This window comes from Paramisgurnus dabryanus, chromosome 7, assembly GCF_030506205.2.
Source record: "Paramisgurnus dabryanus chromosome 7, PD_genome_1.1, whole genome shotgun sequence".
Classification (NCBI taxonomy): Eukaryota; Metazoa; Chordata; class Actinopteri; order Cypriniformes; family Cobitidae; genus Paramisgurnus; species Paramisgurnus dabryanus.
Window position 1 is genome coordinate 30,390,226 of NC_133343.1, and position 23,520 is coordinate 30,413,745.

At 37.9% G+C, this 23,520-nt stretch overlaps 1 protein-coding gene across 1 annotated transcript in view; it reads left to right on the forward strand.

Moving 5' to 3' along the window:
• The window catches only part of LOC135757736 (cadherin-22), a 207,128-nt gene that overhangs the window by 88,023 nt on the left and 95,585 nt on the right, over window positions 1-23,520 (forward strand). Inside the window, exon 2 of the mRNA XM_065272413.2 lies at window positions 16,598-17,508. Coding sequence (XP_065128485.1) covers window positions 17,281-17,508 — 228 coding nt within the window. The 5' untranslated portion in view covers window positions 16,598-17,280. The remainder of the gene's footprint in view (window positions 1-16,597; window positions 17,509-23,520) is intronic.

Below are 23,520 nucleotides of genomic sequence, written 5' to 3' on the forward strand. Positions count from 1 at the left end.
GGGTTTTAAAAGCTTCTTAAAACTGCATAATGAATTAGCATCTCTGACAGCCAGGGGAACCAACATTATTATCAGGTTTATTTTGACAGCCCTAGTTAATACAGATTTGTGTTCTCATTATTACATACAACCCTTTCATGCATGGTATGTCTCTGTAATGTTTATTTAGAAACTTAATAACTTGCTTAGTTTCTGAAATGACTTTTGTTTTAGGTAACGTCACAAACTCTAGCATGTGATCTAGTTTTTAAAGTCCAAAACTGAGAAATGTTTTCTGGTCACCAACACATTTCACATCCCGTTGCATGGTAGCTTCCATTTTGAGCACAGAGGGTGGCCTAATGATGCCCGCGTGGCTTTAAAGCTGTTTATGATAGTAATCATAGTACTACACAGGTTTAATGACAGTGCTCAGAGTAATAGTCACCCAGTGTAAGTCTGCGTCGCGTCGCTACTGTGAGTTAAGATTACAAAAATTATTATAAAAAGATTATTTTTTTAAGGATTATACCAGCAGATGCAATATGTTTTCGTCTTGAATTGTTAAAAATGCATTTTGGCCAAATCAACATATATTTTTGTTACTTTAACTTAGTAAATCAAGTTAAACTATTTCATCTTGTTTTCTTAAGTTATGTCAATTTATCACAGGTCAAAACTTAAAATAGTAGGTTGAATTGCAAAACCAAGTTGTTTTAACTTCATACTGACTGGCAAGAGACAAAACATGAATGCAATAGCATACAACATAATTGATGTTTATAACATGAAACATTAACTCAGATTGACCGGTCTGGTTTGTAAGGTGTTGCGTGTCTGTGTGTTTATGTCTTTGGTGGGAATATACACTACTGTACAGCTCAATAAGACATCCAGTCTGTTATTGTGGTCCGGTGGGACGGGCACCTTGTAACTACAGATTTTTTGTTTCACTGTAATCTACACAGCAGGGACTGTGGGCTTAACCGAGCTTTACTTTCTGTCCCATATACTGTAGTTCAATTCAGCTGCTATATTGCACTGGCCTGTGCTGGCACTGTTATTCACTTGACCAAACATTGTCATGCCGCGTTTCCAGCGACAACTCACACAGCTTCAGGACAAACACTGTTACCTAATGCAAAGAAAATAATGAACTTTATAAACAAGATATATACTGGGTCAGCTGGGTCTCATCACTCTTAATATATTTTTATACCGTGGGGCTGATGAAAGCTTTATTCTGATTGGTTGAGAAATGTTCCACACGTATGTATTACAGTATTTATCAATAAACGCACACCTGACCTGTCAAACGTCTTATACCCTTATGAAAATGTACCATGCTTTTTGTGGTAAAAGTATTTTTTTGTGTATTGATTACTATTAGCAAAACCATTGTTTTGAAAACCAAAAAACAAAACAAAAGTTATTACAATCTTACAATGGTTTTACTACAGCAAGCATGTTTTTTTTTTTTGGTTAAAATTGTAGTTAAACCATGGTTAATTTTTGTAAGGGTAAAATAGCCAAAATATGAACATTATGAAGTAAATTATTAAGCATACCCAGAGGTAAAGAGGCCTTAAAAGGCCTCAAACATGGCACTGGTTTACTCCAATTGCATCAGTTTCCGTAGTCTGGTTTACATTACTATTGCGTGGTTTTAAGTACACTTTAAAAATGTTAGGTTGATTCAACCCATGTTTGGGTCCAATATGGGCAATTTCTAGGTTAATTTAACCCAAAGGTTATGGTTGTCCATATTTTACCTAACCATGGGCTGAAACAGAGCCGATCCTCCTTATACACAGGCTACGCAAGCTGCGTAGGGCCCCACATCACTAAGGGGCCCCCTTGTTCTTAACTTCATGCAGTGCTGCACAGACCAGCTGATCAATGTGCTGCGGGAGCCATTCGAAATTATAACTAGCAGTCTAATCTCAAAATACTTTAATTCCAGTTGTCAGTCCATCTATGCAGCTCCGCATGCGGGTGACGCGCCTAACGACATTCGTCTTCATTCAGATATTAATGCTATCCGCCCGGAGCAGGAAAGACGAGCGCTATGAAGGTGAAGTAAAAAGATTAAGAACACAAAATTCCTATTTAGTCTTAACTAACATTGCAATAGATTTATAACAAATCCCTAGATTCAGTTTCAGTCCAGTGTGTTTTGTTAGAAATGCTTGTACACATTACGTTACATTAGCAATGTGTTCATCTGTGGAGTCTGATAATGCCTTAGTTTTTAAACAAATTGGAAAATCTGTTGAGTTATTTGTTATAGTTTATCTGACAGCTATTTTGGTTTTATTTTATTCATAATTTTAAATTTGTTGCCTTGATAATCTACATCTCGTAAAAATAATATATTTGGCAGTAGACCTTGTTTTCTAATACTAATGTAACAGATTAAGGGTTTTTCAGAAAACATGATTAATTAGAAATTATTCTGATGAGTGTCACAGTAATGTACATGTGGCAAAAATGTCCAGCTATAAGATAAAATGTGTTTTAGTTAACAGTTTGTTTATAGCTACATTTAAGCAGAGACAGTGAATGTTTTTTTATGAACGCGATGACAGGGCCCCCTCACAAAGTTGCTTAGGGCCCCCAGAAGGCCAGAATCGGCTCTGGGCCGAAACAACCTGTGGTAAATGTTTGTGGTAACCGTGGTATACGTGCGTTGTTTAAAACCTTGGGTGTGCAATATTTTTTAATAATTCAACGGCTTGTCGTCAATTATTCCTTACATAAAGATTAAGGTGTACAAACACAAATTTGCATTTGACTGATGGGTTCTTTAAGAAAAAAAATGGTTATTTTATGGCGTCGCTGTGTGAAACCTTATAAGCACTTTTAAGTTTAAGAGTGTAGGTAAAATAAAACTTACAGTCATAAAGCTCATTGTGTATTCAAGACAGTTATTATTTTGTATCATATTGTCTATTTGTCGCGGTGGGTTTGGATGGCTGTTTTTGCTCATAAATTTGCTGTAAAGATATTTCTCAGCTCTGCTGTTAATTTATGAGATTGTTTGCGCTGTCGTAACCCGCAGAGAAAGCCAGCGAGGATAATAAACCACTGTGTGTGTTATTTAGACAAATACATTGTGTATCTAGAGGCGCGCATAAATATCATGTTTTACAATCATGCTATGCAAACTATCAACTTTATATTATGCATTTACTCTAGACAGTGTGTTCAGATAGACAGATTTACACTTTCGACATATGAGCATTTATTCAACTACTGTTTGAATATATATAGAGAAATATATTATAATAAAGTCATATTTCACCCCAAAGCCAGTTTTATTGACCATAAATGAGATTCAGCCCAACAAATACTACATTAAAGTAATGATAATGAGAATAATATATATATATATATATATATATAATATATTTGATATTACATGAAGATACTAAGAATTGTGCGTAGGTGGGGTTATAAAAGTTCTGTCAATGTTAAAGACCTACTATTTGTAATGGAAATATGTTTAATTTTATTGATTTAGGGGTGAGATGTGACCTGCCTATTATACAATTTTTTATAGATCCATCATAAAAATGAAGCAATTTCAATGAGGTCTTGTGTAGGAATGAATGACAATTCAACATGTTCCTTGTCCTTGTTACATATTTATTCATTTTCTTCAGTCGAAGGGCTACGTGTTTCCTGCCTTGGGCGATGAAAAACCTCCGAACAGATTTATTAGCCAATATTGTAATGACGACGAGAGTAATGGAGATGTCAGTCAGTGCCAGATCTCAAAGAAGCACCATTCATCCAACCTTTAAGCGAGAGAGCAAATATTCACCTGTTCTGAGGTCAGCTAGCCAGACATCAAAATAACAAAAGAAACCTTTTATCTCAGAAACAGAAAATGAAGAAATTAATCCTATTTTTGGGACCATTAAGATTTTGTGTGCGTTGTGAGAATATTAAGCATTTGCCTTCTGTGACGTTCAAAATGTTTGTATCTTTCATTTGTTGAAATGATGATTTATTACTGTAAAACAATACTTCCAACTTACCCTTACTAACTACTTACCCTTAATGGAAACAGCGTCATTTCACAATAGCCTTTTGTCGACATTTAGAAAATAACGCTAAAGTTTTGTGCAAATTTTTTTAATGGAAATGCAGCTATTATATTACTGTTTAAACGTACTGTGATTCAATAGTTGTCATATAAAACATATTTTTATGTGTTAAATCAGATTAACTCTTAACATATGGTGACTTGAAACATTAGTATCAACAAATATTATAATGATGTATAAATAATTTGTGTATTGACATGCAAACTGCATTACAGTACTAACAGTTCATGTGTGGTGCTTCATTATAATGACAATAATGTAAAAAGTACATATTTTTTAAACATTTTAGTTGTAATACGGCACACATTTCGTTTTCGGTGTGACCACTATATTCACATCTCTTGTTTTACATTAATCATCACCTGAAAAGGTCATAAAATGACAAACACACAACAGGCCAGATGTCTGGCATGCCTCGACTCACTTCACATATAGTGCATTTTTTCCCAATTTCAGCACGACGCCCTGGAGACGTGAACGCTAAAGTCTGCAATCTGCATGATGCTTTCCATTTCTCTCCAATGCTTAACGTCAGAATAGTCTGATACACAGGACTCGCTGTGTCTTCTGCTGCTCGGCCCCAAGTGCTTTCATGAGATGAAGGTGCTTTAATGGCTTCTCTTAGATAATATAATATCAGAATTTTTCTCATTCCTGCAGGGATGTTGTTGGGTTTCAGACATTGCTGCTTATCTCCGTCTATCCCTGGAGTTTCCAGGAGCTGTGTGAGAAATCGGCTGGGTTTGTCAAAATGTTTTTAGCACCTGAAAAATGTTTGATGGGAAGACTCATTATAAATCACTGTATCAGGCTGCTTGGCGATTCATGTAATGATGTGAGGTGAACAGAGCGGCGTTTAAACTGGGTCGTCGTGTACAATCTATAAAAGACTGAAGATTGTTCGGTGTTTTAGGAAATAAAAATCAACCACGTTATTTTGTCAATATACATTTTTGGCAGTGTTCGAATTAAGGGGGGGCTGGGGTGGTCTCGGACCCCCTATAAAGCACAAAAATCGAAAGTGGGGGGTCCCATGGTTTTAATTAAAATTAAAATACTGTCCATTCATTATTTATCCCAATTTTGCAATGAAATAATGCAAAAGATTTCTGTCTGAAATAAATGTAAACTCTCAATTGTGCCTTATGCTGTTTTCTGAAGCAATTGACAAATGAGTCAATGTCTCTGCATGTGGATTATTTTCACCTTATTACACGGCTCTCTGGAATGCTTGATTCTGATTGGTCAGTTGAGACATTTGCAGGTTCGTTCTTTTCGAATAATAACCGCTCCAAAATAATAACGCATAGCCGGTACTACTTTTACGAGTAAGATCGCTCCGCGCCAATAAAGATTACTGTTTGTTTGGCGCCATCTTGTGACAAACACTGGACAACCACGACAAGACACAGAGAGCTTACTGAGACTGAACTTGACAAAATAGAGCATGACAGCTACGAAGCCAACACACAAAAAAATACAGAATGGGCATTAAAACTTCTCAAAGACTGGCTAAAAGAGAAAAAAATGGAGACAGACAAGTATGAAGCAGAGGATCTTAAGGTATTACGATCATTTTATGCATCTGTGCAAAGTTTCGCAGAAGGATAAAAATGTTAATTTAAAACAAATATGCCAATAAAATGTTTCAAATTCATATTCATGTCCAGTTTTTTTTCTTATGTGACAAGTAGCCGTGTAATAAGCGGGATAATGTAGAGTCAGCCGGTAGTTATCGGGAAATAAGCCCCTTCAGTGTGATACAAGACCATCCGCTTCGCGTCGGGTCCTGATCACACTGTCGGGGCTTCTTTCCCGATAACTACCGGCTGACTCTACATTATCCTTACTTGTTACTTGTTGGTAAGAATCTTAAATTATTATCTTTAGTAATCTTTAGGGTTAGGGGCTAAAAAATTCTCAAACTATTATTTCACACTAATTTGAGTAAAACATGGTTAGGATTTGAGTTAAGTGTAATTTGGTGTTTTATTGATTAAAACAATGATCCAGGATCACATTTAACTTGCGAAATCATGTCGACCCTATAATGATGGGGGGGGGGGCTTAGCTAGGGGACCCCCATAATCTTTGACATAATTCGAACACAGTTGAGCAGAATTTATATACGGGTTTGCCTTGGTAATCTCCAATCAAAATGTGTCATTGGGGCTGTTTCTCAGACAGGGTTTAGAGTAATCCAGGATTAGGTGTTAGTTACATTAGAACATTTAAGTAGTTTTTACAAACAAGCCTTACAAAAAAAAAAAAAACATTACTGGTGTGCATCTGAGACAAAACAATAATGGCACTGATATATGTTCAAATATACATGTTCAAGGCATGGTGCACAATTTTTGAAAAACGCTTTGGAAAATTCATGCACCCCACCTTTAAAGGGATAGCACACCCCAAAATTAAAATTCCGTCATTATTTTCTGACTCTCATGTTGTTACAAATCTGTATAAAATTCTTTATTCTGATGATAACGAAGGAATTTTGAGGAATGTTTGTAACCAAACTGATCATAAGCCCCATTCACTTCCATAGTAGGATAAAAGAATACTCTGGAAGTGAATCCCTTTAAGCATTGATGTCCTCATCCGCATTGGATTTACTATAGTTACCTTTTTCTCAGCCGGTATACAGTCCGTCCACATTAGTCCTCGAGCACACCTGCCCTAGCGGTCACACCAGAGTGGATTTGTGTTGTTTTTCAAGGCATTTGTGACTTACTTTCCTAGAAACAAGTTGACCTGCGTGCCATGGCCTTTAATTTAAGTCAGGCGATTTTGTCTCTTCTCAGGTCTCTAGGTTAAGGTTGTTTTCTCTCAACCGGCTCCAGAAGCAGCGAGTTGATCAGCTAAAGGTGAACAGAGGCTCGGCCCTCGGTGACCGTAGCCCGGACTAATGGGGATCTTACGGCTGACTGCTTCTCTCAGGAGGGATATATGGGTCTGCATTAAGGAGATGTTCCAGCTGTGTGCCTGACATCCAGAAAATGAACTGCATTGTGGGAAAGGGCTGCAGGAGACTGGGATGCGGAGTCAGGGCCTCTTTTACAAAAGATAGCAGAGTGACGCATGGCGATTGATGATGAAATATTAAAATAAGGTGTCTTCTTGCGAAGGTTTTGCAGTCTGCGTTGCCGCCGTGTTGACAGAAACTCCTGATTGGATTGTTTACGGACAATGCAGCCTGTGAATTTTGAATAGCTCAGATTTACCGCTGTTACAGATCAACACAATAGACTTTTACTGGCTTATTTTTCAGCTACAAAAGGTCTTTTTCGTTGAATACGTTAGATTTTCTTGTGTATCAACGGGAATGAATTTTCATTAGGAGGGTTTTGGACACAATACAACAAAACAAAGTCGCATCCAATGCCAGTTGAGATGTTTGTTGAGTTTTTTTGTGCACTGATTCAAGAATGTCATTGGGATCGCATTAAAAAAGTCGCTTTTAAACCCAATCAAAATGACTGGAAAGGATTTAAACCTGTCCACACAAGAATCAAAAATTGCAGTATTGTCCTTTGTCAGTATTCAAATGCATCAGTGCAGATCACACGCCTCATCTCCCGTCTCTCTTATGAGCTCTTATGTATTGTGTATAAAGTGGCTGCGTGTGTTTCAAACCAGATTAAATTGCATTGTTCTCATCTGTGCACTCGTGTTAAGATTGCTGATACGATATGTAAAGACACACAGTCAGATGGATGAGTGAGATGTAATGCCTGTCGCCAGCCTTGATGCTTTGATCTGTTGGTAAAGGTCTTTGGTTAGACTGATGGATAATTAAAACTTCATACTTTAGCTCCAGATCTCCACTGAGATTTTGTGTGAAAAGTGAATCTGAATGGTAAATTGGTATCGTAGGCTGTAAATAACCTGGAGAATCTGGATTGTAGTTCTGGCTACATTTGTTTTATGGATGCTCGGTTTTGGACACATCGCAGGTGTGAAATCCAAGTCTCCAAACAAACTATTTACAAAAACGATCAGAAAATAATATTTTTCTTTTGATTCTTTCAAAAAGTTTTCATTAATTTAAATTATACGTTTTTGTATAATCAAATAATTTCATATAGCCGTGCTTTTGGAAAAATATTGTGTCAGTTCTTCTTTAGTAAAAACTTTTAAATGTTGAGCTCCATTTTCAGTCTGTTTTCACTTTATTAGATTGATAAAAATTTGTCTTTTACAATACATTAAAACATTGATTTTGCATTATTGTCTTTCATACAAGGTAGGAAATTGGGGAACGTGGGGGGACGAAGTCCAGGGAGTGAATTTCAAAAGGAATGGAGTTCAAACTGGTCAGAATTTTTGAAATGCTGAAATTGAAAAGGAATTATATTTTTAAAGAGCACAAATTGTCCCATTTATGATTTTACATTCCCTTTGTAAGTGTGTTATTAGTACATATTAACGATATTCCAAAGGTACAAACCCCAAAGTAAACGATGACGCAAGTTATTATAAATCTCTTTTCTTGGACTACAACAAACACACAGATTGTAGGCAACAGTTAACTTCCTGGGATTGATGATGTAGACAAGACCGACATTATCATAATTCCTCCCACTTTGACTCTCAGCCTGTAAGTTAACTCCTATTAGCAACCAAATCTTTCAAACATGGTAAGGAGCATCATTTTCAGCTGACATCAGAGGTATTCAGACCAATCACAACATACAGATTAGCTGGCCAATCAGGGACACCGAGCTTTTCAGATTGATGCGTTTCAGGAAGAAAGTGAAATCTGGAGCTACAAAAATGTGCGGTATGTGATAAATAATGTGTTTTTTAACCATAAACCACACAAAGACATTGTATTATACCAAACACACAAAATAATGTTGTTTATAATAAAATAAGTGCTTTTAAAACAACTTAATAGCAACTTTAAAATGACTTTTTTATTGCAACTATTATTTAATAATGCATCATCAAGCTTGTCACATGACACTTCACAGTCACAATGGCATTGTATGACTGATGTATTGTTTAATTTCAGATTTTTCCTTTTATTTAAAATGTCCACACTACTAGTAGTAGTAGACTGTATTGTACCGAAGGAAGCTTGTCCTTTGCTTATAAATAGCACGAAGTGTGACAATCGTGCAATACATATGCCAAATTCTACTTTGGCGCGCATATGATACTCCAGTCCTTCCCATTCACTTAAATGGCACATCTTTTTTGTCATTTAATTTATTGGTTTCTCTTTTTTTTCTATGTTTTACCATTTTCACTTGGGTTTAGAGTTAGAACAACTTTTTGTTATATAAAAATGACATCCTAACCCAAACCCCAATTCTAACCCCAAGTCCAAGCAACCATGGCTTAAATATAGATAAAAATATGGAGAAACCTGTATATTAAATAGAATCCTTAAGCAAATCTCAAATCAAACCCTAAACCCAAGCGAAAATGGTTTAAAAACATACAAAAAAATCGAGAAACCAATAAATAAAACAGCAAAAAAGATGCACCGTTTAAGTGAATGGGAGGACCGCCGTAGCATATGCACGCCAAAGTGGAATTTGGTGTATGTATTGCACGATTTTCACACTTCGTGCTATTTATATGCATCTACATAGGAATTAGATGAAGTATCAACTCATTGACAGTTAAAACAGTATGGTCGATACTATATAATATGTTTATGGATAGTATGAATGAATTCAGATAACAAGAAGTTAGTCATTAACTGAAATGGCGTTAAACTAGCACAATTTAACCACAAGGGACAGCTGTTTAATATATGTATTTGCATTTGAATAGAGCTGCGTTAGAAACCACACCCCACCATCTTCTTCTTTGTTGGATAACTCCTCTCCCGGGGCTCACGGGATAGTAAAGTGTCCATCGAATGAACACCTCGAAACACTTTTTAATAGGGCATCTATATACCTTTAATGGAGCTATACATCACATTTGTCAAATGGTGCTATGTAGAAGCATAAGTGGTGCAGTAGTTGTGCTTGTTTTAGTGTATACCATATAGACCCACAGTATGTGTTATATGTAATGCATGAATCTCTGTTTTGCTAAGAATATGCTGTGCCGGTCGCAATGTACTGTATGTGTTAAATTTTTACGTACCTGTAACATCAGTTGTTAGATGATCATGAAGTAGTGTGTGGGTGTGTTATTAAAGGAGACACACAAAGGATAGTAGTGAGTATATATTTTTCAGCAGACTTACTGTATGTTTTCTGTCTTGCCTCTTTGGTTATGTCTACTTTTGAAGGATTGTTATAGAGAAATAAGTTTTGTCCACCTGTTTTTGTGGCATCGAGCAGCAGGGGTAAACCGTTGACCCTTCGGTTGGCACCGACACATCGGCCCCCGACCCCCGGTGAGGACCCAGAGGAGCCTGTGGACAGCTGTCAGCTGGCTGTTAACCTCCTCTGTCCGTCTGAATGCCTTTGCCAGAGGTGTCCGTCTCCTCGTCTCTGCACACCGGTCGGCTCCCGAGCTGAGACGAGTGACTGTATAATTGTGCAGCAGGATGAAAAAGCCTGCAGAGAGAGCGAGAGAGATGGAGAGAAAATAATAGGGGACATGAGAAAAGAACGGACGGGTCTGAAGTGAATGGAAGATGGGGCAGGTGATGCGTTTGCAGTCTGTAAAAGCCACAAAGAGCAGCAGGCAAATGGAGTGGATGAGTGGGAGGCCAAAAACCACAATTACCATAGTTAGCCAAGCGTCTTTTCTAAAGCTCTGACAATATACGTCTCCTCTCATTAACCGCTGTAAGCGAATGCAAGCCGTAATGAGAGGCGGCGTACAGTTACAGTACGGCAACATTTACTCTTTACAGCAGTCACGGCTGCCAATCCAGTCCACTTTCAGCTTTCCCTCGACCGCCCGAACACGCTTCAATCCTCTCTGCCAAAGAAACAGCGTGTCTTGGACAGGGTCGCTTTTAACCGGATGTCCATTCCAGAGCATAATAGCTGCTCTCTAGAGCTCAGAGTCGCTGCCAAATGCAGGAGTTAGACGACACTGGAGGTATTGAGCTCCGTCCAGGTGTTTGTTAGTGTTGGCTAACTGATCTCACTTTCCTATGTATTTGGGTTTATGTGTGATTAACTTGTATCAACACTAATACCCAATGATTACCAATGGGGGCTGTGTTTGTGCTAGGATTTATTTATGAATGCTTGCCACCTTTGATTTAGTATTTTGGGAAAAAATGACATTTGATGTTGTTTAGAGATCCAGGGCCAGATTTACTAAATAACCGTGCGAGCGCAATTCCAAAAATTGCGGCGATGGGACTGGTAATATCTTCGGGTTATTTACTAGCTGATTTCCATAATGACCATCACAATCTACTAAGAGCAGGGCAAATTAGTTTAGGTGCGCAAATAAGCAGAGCTGATGAGGTGCAGGTGATCAACTAACACCTGATGTGCTTGAGTTCAGCACCACAGACATTACAGCTAACGAAGCCTAATTTTTGCATTCTTATAGGATCATTACATTATCACACTGTGCGACATGGATCATTTAAACTTGGGTATGACAAACAAGTAGACTGTATGATGATGAAACCTATTGAATCGATGACACCTAGTGACGGATGTGACACATGTTAGCGCAACGTCATCAGCATTCGCTTCTGGTAAACATATACCGGTAGGCAGGTTGTGGCATCAAACACACTGTTCGTCGATCATGCTGAATTTCTGACACTGTCAGAAAACTATATTAGGCTATCTTTAGTCACAAGACTGGGAAAACAGCTGTCTTTGAACTTCTTTCACTGCACGACATAGGAGCACGATTAAGCACCACGGTCACAAAAAATGCCACGATTGTTTCACAATGGTAATTTTTTGCCAGGTTTAACAAAATAAACACAGCGAAACGCAAAAAGTGTTTCACTGTGAAAACAAAACTTTAATACCCTTAATAAAAGTGAATTATCCAAATGAATCATTTCAATGAATCAAACTTCCGAGAATTGATTTAAGGCTTGATTGTTTTATGTGTCATTAACTGTATATTATTTTATTTTTCAGCCATCATATAAATAATACTGTGCGGCATATGCAACCTGTTCTCATGAGAATTAGTACGTATTTAATGAGTTTGCTAATTTGTATGAATCCGTACGAATATTAAACACAAAAACAACAACAAACCACCCCTAAACTCAAAGTCACAGGAGCGTAAGCAAATCATACAAAAAAGTACTAATTCATACGAATTAGCCATCTTGTAAAATATGTACACATTGTGTTGGCATATAGAATGATTTTCATTGTGTGCAGGTTTAAACAGTGCAGTAGGCGAGGTGTTGGTATTTGAAGTTAATTTATATGACCACAGCTTTTAGAAGTGCTGTGTGGTTTTGGCTTTGATGAGAGCTTTCATGCGTTGATACGGGCTCGGGGCGTGAACGCTTGGCAAATGTATAATCGGATGACGCATCAAAACATCCCACAGCGAGCTCGGCTTATTAACCTCAGGCTTTAACTTTCCAAATAATGCCTTTCTTTCTTAAATCCCAGATTTAAATCAGTCTCATGTTTTTGATCTTTTCTCATCTAACTCTTCTAACAAAGAAGGTCATTTTCCGACACTTGTCACGAGTGGATTGTTGTGTCGGTCCATGGTGGTTAATAGACAGTCACTGACACCCATTAAATGACTGGATGTCATGCAGGTGAGGAGGAGACTGTGAGGTATGGTCTCTGGCCCGGAGCCCATCGCTCGTCCCCGATTGCTCTTCTCTCTAGTCGCGGTCACCGGCTGTCACGGCCTCTGTTCTCCGACTGGCAGCTGATGAGAAGAAGCAGTTGTGTTTTGTAATCGATCCAAGACCTAATAGGTCACGAATGAGTGCGTCATGTTTGCCAATAGCGTTTTGGGTGGTCAAGGAGCATTACGACTGTATCAGATGTCACTTGGGTTCAAACTAGTACTGCTTCCACGCTTGCGAAACCTGCTACAGTACAGAACTGTATGTGCACGTGACATTTTAAAGACTCTGAGATGAGGAACGAACTAGAGTAATCAAAAGTTTGGAGTTTTCTGCAAACAGCAAATTCAGAGGAGTGAATTCACTCAGAAAAAGATATTTGATGCAAATAGTTTATATTATCCATACTTGGTCAAGCATTAGAGGAAGATTTGTAGGAGAATGTCAAAAACAAATTAATGTCGGCTTGACCCGAGTCGTTTTTCTTTGATGGAGTTTCTGGGTTTACTTTGAAGCTCTGGCAGATAAGAGCATTTCAGACTAATTGAAGACATGATAAATATTATGTTTGAGCAAAGAAATGTTAAAAGGGGCTGTTTGATGTTTGATGTTTTTATTTGATTGACAGATTGATATACCTGCCAAAATGTGGGTATCTGTTTTGTCATAATGCAGAAGTTTAAAGGGGTCATATTATGATCTTTTATAAGGTGTAAAATAAGTCTTTGGTGTCCTCAGAGTGCGTATGCGAAGTTTTGGCTCAAAATTCCCCACAGATAATTTATTATAATATTTATATTTTTATGTTAAAATTGCCACTTTGTTGTTGCGAGCAAAAAAGCGCCATTTTGGTGTGTCCTTATAAATGCAAATGAGCTAATGAAGCAAACACTGATCACCATAATGACGGTTTGTTGAAATTGAAACTCAATTGTGCTGTCAATTTTTTTTTTCTATTTCTCTCTGCACTACATTGCAGTGCTGTGGTTGGTTAGTGCATATTAAGGGGCTGCATTATGTAATTAGACTTGCTACCTACTGTATGTCACAAAAATGGCGAAATGGTTTACCAATACTAAGTTACTGGGTTGTTCTTTTTCAAGTTTTCTAAGTCAGATTATTACACTATGATCCCTTTAATAATCTTTAATAGTCTGCATTGAGTCAAACTCTCTCATAGTGGTGGACACATTTTAAGGATCAGTTGTTTGTATCTCTTACATTTCTTTTTCTCATCCTGTGTTTTTTGATGAGGTCACTGCTTGACCTGAGACGCTGGTTGAAGTGTCTCTAAATGTCAGACGTCAAACTCCATTAACATCAAAAACCTCAAACGGTTTCCAGTAAAATAACTACCGTAGTTTGCACAAGCTATAAAATCAAGTACTGCAGGTGACTAATAAACTAAACTAGTGAAATGGCTATCTACCATCTGCTAAGATGCTGGTCTGAATGCTATTTAATAAGCTGGAAATGAGTTGCATTACTTTTTTAATGGCCTGTTGGTATTTTTAGAGCGCTAACTAAAGTGTGCACACCCATGAGGACCAAATGGTGTGTGGACATTCACACTTTTCCTCTTCTTGTTATTTTCAGATTATTTTACAAAAAAGCACTGCAGTCCTACTTAGGGGTGGCACGGTCCATGAAAAAAATCCGAACCGTTCGGTTCGCTTGTCTCGGTTCGGAGCGCGTGTGTACCGCACGGTTCAACGGTTCATGGCATGCGTAATGTAGTCTCATGCCCTGTATGTGACCTCAGATAGCGTGTTTCCCTTTCGCGCGAAAGAAGAGGTGACTGGTTTGGAGTATAAGTACTGCGGGTTATGTTACGTGTAGAAATGGCAAGTGGGAGAGAAAAGGAAGTCTGCCCGCAGTTGGAGGATGCGCCAGCGTCGTATAAGTTTGGTGTGTGGAAACATATTTTTATTTCATGTTACCTATGATGACAGCGGAAATAAAACAATAGATTGAACTGCTCGAACAGCCACAGGAGACCGCCTTCTCTCCGACCATTTATCTAATCTGAGGTACTGTTTTACGTCTTTAGCGCTATTTTTAGCCTTTCATTGATAAAATTAAAGCGGCTGATTTCCGCGTAGTTTCATTTTGCTAGCGTGTGAAAGTTGCGCGATCTTATTTCAGAAATTTCCCCTCAAAGTAATCAGGACAGAAGTGGTCAAAAGTGGACAAAAGAGACGGATTTAAATATTACAGGTGTAAAGGTTATGTTTCTCTCTCGTCCACATATACTCTCAGTATTAAAGCAGCCTCTCAGTGATAAATCTAAGAGCTACACTGAAGTTGGCATTTTAATAAATGCAAGTTATCTTTGTGTGCTAAAAATGCACACAAAGTTCATGTAGATGGCAATACACATTCTCTTTTTTGCCAAATAAATGAAAAGCATGTTGAAATCATCAATGTCTTCCCCTTTTGCTGTATCAAAATCTCATCTGGCTTTCCTCAGGGATGGTCCCAATAATGTGCTTAAAGTCAAATTCAGTTTGTGCATGATTACATGACATAACTTTTTTTAATACTGTATCCTAAATTATGGATAATTAATACATTAATAAGATAATACATTTCTGGAGTGTTAAAAATGTAAAGAAAAAATAACAACAAGAACCGTACAGAACCGAGAACCGTGACCATAGAACCGTGATACGAACCGAACCGAGGGTTTTGTGAACCGTGCCACCCCTAGTCCTACTCATAGTTTGATAATTATGTGATTTTATAACATTACTTCAGCATTATTTTGTTTACTGGAAAGATCGTGTGAATATATCTTAATATATCCACAATTTTATATTTTGTCCTTTTCTGTATCTTTCTCCATTTAACAGCATGATCAGTTATACAAGATTGTTTGTTTGGTCTTTTTGTAGTGATTCTGGAACATTTTACGCAACATAAACTGCTTTTTTAAGCTCTGAACCCTCCACAAATGCCCACCAAAGGTTAAACAACCAATATCCTGAAGGGTCTGCGTGCTCATCTACCAGAGCCGTAGTCTTTTAGCCTTGAGGTTGTGACATTTCTGCCAAGCTAAATGTTGTTATTTTTCTTTTATTCTTACAAACTCAAAGACCATTAATCATTTTCTCTGCCCAATGGCGTTTGGCCGATGCACAATGGGGCCGTAGCTTATCTTCACCTTCCTGACCGTTGTTTGTTTTAAGCATTAGGGTTGCCGCTCTGAAGGATTGAATTAATTGATTAATGCTTTTATCCAATTAGTGCTCCCTCATGCAATTCATCAGATATCCCCATGTGTAAGCCGACTGCTGTGGGCCACGAGCGGGCAGACGGATGCCGTGGGTTTGAGTTGGTGATATATATAAACCTCTCTCTTTCTTCAGCCACACCTGGCTCTTTTACACAGATGACATTGCTCATGGGCTTAGCACATTATACTGATTCTTGCTGAGCACGATGTTTCTGCCTTGAGAAATGCATTTTGGGTAGATCACAAAAGTGCGTTTCCAAGCTGGAAGCTTGGAGAATACAAGACATGATCAAATATCCAGGAAGACTCCGATACACAATTACTTTACAACCGATTTGTGTCAGATGTGTTTAACAAGATTGACGTTGCCAAAATCAGTGCATGTGACAGTTTATTTAACTAATGGCTTTCGAAACTGGATCAACTAGTTCGTGGTGTGAGGGCTACTTATTCTTTTTTTGCTCTATTGCCGTAGTTCGCATAATGATCTAATTTTGCAGGCAGAACTTTTATTTCTTTCTCTAACCAATTATCTGTGCTTTTTCATAGGTCATCTGCTGCTGAGGTCAACATCAGCTCATCTTTTTAGAGGTAAATTATCAACCCAGCAGGTCAAGTAGAGATTCAGATGAAGCCCCATGACGCATTAAACCCTCTGACCAATGGACCGCTATAGGACACTATTGGAGTCGATCAGACATCTATGAAATGTGTGGATTTCTCTTTTGCATTTGTGTCTAAAGTTACCTAATTTAAGCATTTTTAGAAATTGGATTTTACCTGTGTTCCTAAAAATGGAGTTAACACTTGTGCTGTGGACAACTTATGAACTTTAAGTTGCAGAAGAATCACAATGGAATTGGTGAGACTTGTTTGCAGTTTGGTCTGATAGCTGTTCATGGTAAAACTCACCTCTGAGACTGAGATTGCTCTGTAATGGTCTTGTGATTGGTCCTGCTTCAGTTTACCCTCTACAGAACCGATCAGAGAGCCAACAAAGGAGAAGTCCTAACTGCGCATTCTTTCTCAAATGCCCTCTTGAGGAACCACTGGTCTCTCCAATTTCAAGAAAATGATAAAGAATCCATTGGATTTATAGATTCATCAAGTAGCAGAAGTCTCGCTAATCTTCCCCAGTGCCAGGAGCTTTTCTCGAGTGATCAAGCGGAAAAACTTCATCCCCAACACGTTTGTAACTTTTTGCCCCATGTAGACACGGAAAGGTTTTAAAGATGGCTCCTCGTTGGAGATGTGGAGCACGGATTTTGACGGTCGCTCTGGGAATTCTGCAGTGCTGTAGATGGTCATCTGCTCAGACCATAAGGACTAGCATGGAGATGAAAAGAGACGCTTTCGACCACTCGCCGATGTCTCATGAAAGGGTGAAGAGAGGTTGGGTTTGGAATCAGTTCTTCGTTGTTGAGGAATACACCGGGACAGAACCGCTTTACGTCGGAAAGGTAAATGTTTGATGTATTTGTCACGTACGTGGCTCTATTACCGTCTTTTAGCTCTACGCTTAGAGCTGCTTGTACTTATATAAGGATCCAAAGAAAAATCTATAGAGGCACGTTGTAAGCCAAGTAAGATGCAAGTGCCGTGCATTTCAATGAGGGACTGTACAGTAAGTGTGCTGTCAGGTTAGGACTGAAGTACAACTTTGGCTCAATGTGGGCCAAACTGAAGCAGGTTTCCTTAAAAGAAAAGTACAGTTTCAGCTTATTTTATCACCTCTGTGGATCACTTCTGTATTTGGCTACATTTTCAAAGTGTTTCAGGAACATGTGTATGTGTATTTGTATGTGAGATACAGAGAAAGAAAGAGTGTGAATCAGGACAGTGATACAGTATCATGTATTTATAGACTTACAACTGTAATATATGCAGACTATATATATTTATATTTTAACAGACTGTAGTGTTGATCAATCAGAAATGCGAATATAGCGTTTACATTTACCAGTTGAGCTACAGAGGTCAGTGGTGGAGCATTGAGTTAGTAGTACAAAAGGTCATGTATTTGAACCCAGGGAACACACATACTGATAAAATGTATAGCTTGTTATGCACTGGAAGCTGCATTGGATAAATGTAATGTACCAAATGCTAGGTACCTCTGTCCTATGTTTCCAGGGCCTTTTTTAGGCATAGGCAAACTAGGCGGTCACCTAAGGTGCCACCAGCTGCATGGGGCACCAGAGAGCGCATATACATGTTTAATTGTTGGTTTTGAATTAATAAATGAAGGTAAATTTGTCTGGGCTCTTAAAAATGTATTTTAAAACCTGATGTGTCCCTTGAGTCTGAAATACTACCCCTGGTCCAATGGGTAGCACAACCTGAGCACATTGATTTCTGCCCCTAGCCCATTAGGCTGGAGTACTCTCAATCTGATACCTATATGCCATTGGATCATAGGGCTATCAGTTACTGCCTGATCATTATTTACATTTAAAGTGTGCATTTGAGTGCTTAACATCATCATTAGATCAAAGGGTTCAAAGGTCAATAAAAAAAATGGTTCAGTAAAAAACTCACAAAAAATGTCCCCTTATAAAACTGTAATAGACAATGAAAAAAAAAGTGTGCTTTGTTGAATTTATTTAATGCATTTAAGATTTGAGTGTTACATGATCACATAGGGGCAGTTGTAGCCTAGTAGGGACAGTTGTAGACTAGTAGGGGCAGTTGTAGACTAGTAGGGGCAGTTGTAGACTAGTGGTTAGAAAGTCAGCCCAAGAGTTGCCGCTTTGAGTCTCACAGCCGGTGGGTTGCGACTGTGGTGCCCTTGAGCAAGGCACCTTACCCTAATTGCTCCCAGGGCGCTTGGATAGCTGCCCACTGCTCCGGGGGTGTGGGTGTTCATGACTTGTAATGCGTGTGTTCACTACTTACTGGGATGGGTTAAATGCAGAGGTCATTTTGAGCATATGTTGCATACTTGACAAACTTTTCACTTCATATGATTTTTACATGATTTTTTTTATGTAATATTGCATTTAAAATTGATCTTGTTCGGCCGGGTGCCAATATGGCAGGGGTGGGGAACCCTGGTCCTGGAGGGCCACTGTCCTGCAGAGTTTAGTTCCAACCTAATTAAACACACCTGAAAAATCAAATTAAAGTCCTCAGGATTACTTGAAAATGAAATTCAGGTGTGTTTGAATAGGGTTGAATCTAAACTCTGCAGGACAGTGGCCCTCCAGGACCCAGGGTTCCCCACTCCTGCAATAGGGGCTTCGCCTAGGCCAGTGGTCACCAATCCTGGTCCTGGTGGGCCGGTGTCTCTGCAGAGTTTAGCTCCGACACTAATCAAACACACCTGGAGCAGCTAATTAAGGTGCTTCAGGTGTGTTTGATTAGGGTCGGAGTTAAACTCTGCAGAGACACCGGCCCTCCAGGACCAGGATTGGGGACCACTGTACTAAGGTGTCAAAATTGCTAGAAATGGCCCTGTATGTTTCTATAGCTCAACTGGTAGAGCATTGCATTAGCATCTCAAAAGGTTGTGGGTTCAAACCCAGGGTACACACATACTGATAAAAGCATCTGCCAAATGCATAAATGTAAAGTGGAGATGTCCAGTGCCGCTGTTTGTTTACATCAGCTTCAGCTCACTCCTGCTTTCTCAAGTCATTCATTAACTGATGGACTGAAGCAGTTGATGTCTAAATGGCCATAAAGGATAGGGTGAGAAATGGATGGGGGGGATGTAGAGAGATGATTTTATTAATAAAATTAGTCAGAGTTACAACCGCTGTCTGTGAAGTCAGGGTGCGAGCCAGAACTATTAATAGTGCCTGCTGGTGTTGTCTGTGTCATCTGTTACAAAGACTTTAATTAGTGTGATATGAAATTAAATATGACCAGCATGTCTTTCATCAGTAATGGTCATTTAAAACAATAGTTTTATTTCTCTACCTCTGTCCTTTCTATTCATCTGCTAATGAAGTATCATTTGTTCGGCCACTGTGCTCAATTCTGCCAACTCTGGTCGGTACATTTGGAAAACGTATTTCACTTAACCTTACACATTAGCATGTTTATGAGTCTGAATTATGTGGCAAAGCTTTGTGCATTAATGCATTTGCTGTATCTGCAGGCCTGCAACATTTACTGTTCCTCATGTGAAAGTCCAGCAGAGCGAGCAAGTTTCTTTCAATAAGTGGTTAGTTTTTCTTGGCTTACCGATCGATGGGATCTACAGTATTTTAACCCTACTTCTACACTCAGTCTGGCAGTGTATCTCAGGGGATACAGGCATTGAAAATGTGCTAAATGTAGCAGCATGACCAAGATATGATGGGGTGACCATACGTGCCATTTTTCTGGGACGTGTCCTGGCCAGGATTTTTTCGGAAGTCGTATTTGTCAACCACATATGTCATCGAGGTTTATTATTTCAGGTTCTATTTTAGAAAAGCAACCTTTACATTTCAATGTAAGAATATAACTACACTATGATTGTTTATGTTTTTAACTGAAATGTGAGAACCTCGATGACGTATGAGGTTGACAAATACGACTACTGGAAGACGCACCCAAAATCCTGGCCTGTATAAACGACATGTATGGTCACGCTTACATATGACTTATCAGCATCTTGAGACAAAATTCAGAATCAATGTGAGCAAGTTTACTAAAGTTTAATTTATATATAAAGTCAAGATATTCTGCATCATGAATTATTGTGAAGTGTAACGTGATATTTGGTGATGGATTAGTTTTAAAAGACTTTTAAAGTCACAATGAAATTGAAATAAAAAACTTTTTTTAATAAATACTTTTTTTGGAATATTGTGGTATTTTCTTTTTACAGATGACTTATATGTGAGCTTTATTGTTTTTTTTATGTGCCCTCATAATCTTTAATCAAAAATGCTAATCTCCTCCCCTCCTTGAAATGATCTCTCTTCTGGTCCCAAGAAATAAAAAGAGGGTGGGGTCCAGGAAAAGATTGCAATAACCCAACTTCCAATGATCCAATCAATTCTCGATGGACAAATTGAAGTCCTGTCCTACCTTTTTTATTCATTTCAGAAGCCATTTCACTCGGATATAATTCACGACGAGGACAATAAGACAATCGCTACTTCCGTTTCATTGTGAATTTAAGTTGCCAAATCAAAATTCTTTTCACATTTGCTTTTAACAGCCTGATGATTTTTGTCAGCGATTTGCTTCATTTTGTCATTTAAACTATTTTAACAATGATCCTAATGAAAAGGTTTGACCATGACAGGCTTTTAAAATGAACCCTTCCAGAGCGACTTGTTAGATGAATGGAGAGTTCCTTCTCTGGATTCACAGGGATCATACATGAGGTCCTAAACCTTTGTTCTCTGCGGAAGTGGCTTTTGTATCGTGTTCTTAAATTGAATCACTTTAATAGCGACCATTAACTTTAAGCCTTCTGAATCCAATAATGTTTTATTATGACACCAGTCTTCTCCAGAGCAGGTGTTTTGTGAATTTCCAAGAAAAATCTTTTGAATTGTACTCAGTTATGCCATACTTGTGTTGACAAAAGCCTTTCCCCGTGAAACATGATCGACTTTACTTCCGGGTTGTGACGTATTATTGAGTTAAACAGAGGCTGTGTCCAAAATCACAAACTGTGACAGTAAGTACAGGTACTGAAGTAGAAGTACCACCATTAATTAAAACAGTAGGTACTACATAGTATATGGACACTGCATAAAATGATTTTTAAGAGAAAATTTTCCTAGTATTTTTGTATTGTTTTCCTTTTGTTTTGTCTTTTGTTTTCAGTAAAAATATCAAACATTTCTTAAATGAAGATGCTTTTTTCTTGATGAGCAAAACGACCCAAGAAAATAAGTCTAGTTTTTAAACAAAAAATAAAAAAAAATAAGTGATTTTGTGCATAAAACAAGCAAAAAAAAATCTGCCAATGGGGTAAGCAAATTTTTCTTGAATTTTTCTTGAATTTAGTGTTTAAGAAAAATGTTAAAGATTTGTTTGCTTACCCCATTTGCAGATTCTTTTTTGCTTGTTTTATGCACAAAATCACTTAAAATTGATATTTTTGGTCTAAAAACTAGACTTATTATCTTTGGTCGTTTTGCTCATCAAGAAAAAGCATCTTCATTTAAGAATTTTTTGATATTTCTACTGAAAACAAGACAAAAATACTAAGAAAGTCATTTTTTTTTTTTTTTGCAGTGTAAGTTTTTTGCATACTACTTCTGCCATGTGCACTGCAAAAATGATTTTCAAGAAAAAAAAGTCTTGTCTGGTTTTCAGTAAAAATATCTAAAACATTCTTAAATTAAGATGCTTTTTCTTGATGAACAAAACAACCCAAGAAAATAAGTCTAGTTTTTAGACCAAAAATATCAAATTAAAGTGATTTTGTGCATAAAACAAGCAAAAAAATTGGGTAAGCAAACAAATCTTGATAATTTTTCTTAAACACTAAATTCAAGAAAAATTAAAGAAAAATTTGATAACCCCATTGGCAGATTTTTTTGCTTGTTTTTACGGCTTTGAAAGGCTTTCAAACAAAGTGTGGATTGTGCACATCCGTCTCTCTTTTGGAAGCAGCAGTATATCATACCAAATAGGTGGCCATGACGTTTTCTCCCCGCGTAAGTGTTTGAAGTCCAGACGCCTTTGATGCTCGAGTCGATAAATATCGCAAATGTCTTTAACGGTGTTTTGAGGCGAAGCAGCAGGGCAGTAAAAATGAACAGTTGAAGGAGGGTTTTTACATGCATTGGAACGCAGACGAGCAACATCTCGCCATATGGGCAGCGCAGTAAAGTGGAAAGATTTCCGCTGCGCTCTGAAAGTCTGCCATGCTTGTCCTCAGAAACGCAGCGGCCTGCTGATTGATCGAATCTCAACATGCAGTGTTCGCTTTGAACAGAAGGCTGTGTTCATATCGCTCATGCCAAGAGTCTCTAAGCATCCTCGTTTCAGTTTCTGCAGGTGTTCAAACACTATCACTGTTTAAACTAAAATGACATGAAGGTTCATGTATAAAAATCAAGATTTATTAACTTAGTTCAGGTGGTGTAATGTGATTGGTTAAGCAGTATCACTTCAGCAGTGCTTTGTGTTGTGTTGTCTGTGTACAAGAGAATATGCGAGAGAACGGATGATAGTTGTGTGAGATTTTGTTCCTTTAAAAATCACATGGTGTTATTTAATATCTGCATTGCTGGAGATAACAGCAGCATTTGATCAATGCATGTATTGTTTTATATTGGGCAGAGAAAAAAAATATATACACTGCTAAAATAACTTTCTTACATTATATTTTTGTCTTGTTTTCAGTAAAAACATCTAAAAATTCTTAAATTAAGATGCTTTTTCTTGATGAGCAAAGTATAAAACATAGCAAAAAAATCTGCCAATGGGGTAAGTAAAAATAATCTTGAACATTTTTCTTAAACACTAAATTCAAGAAAAATTTGAGAAAAATTAGCGTACCCCATTGGCAGATT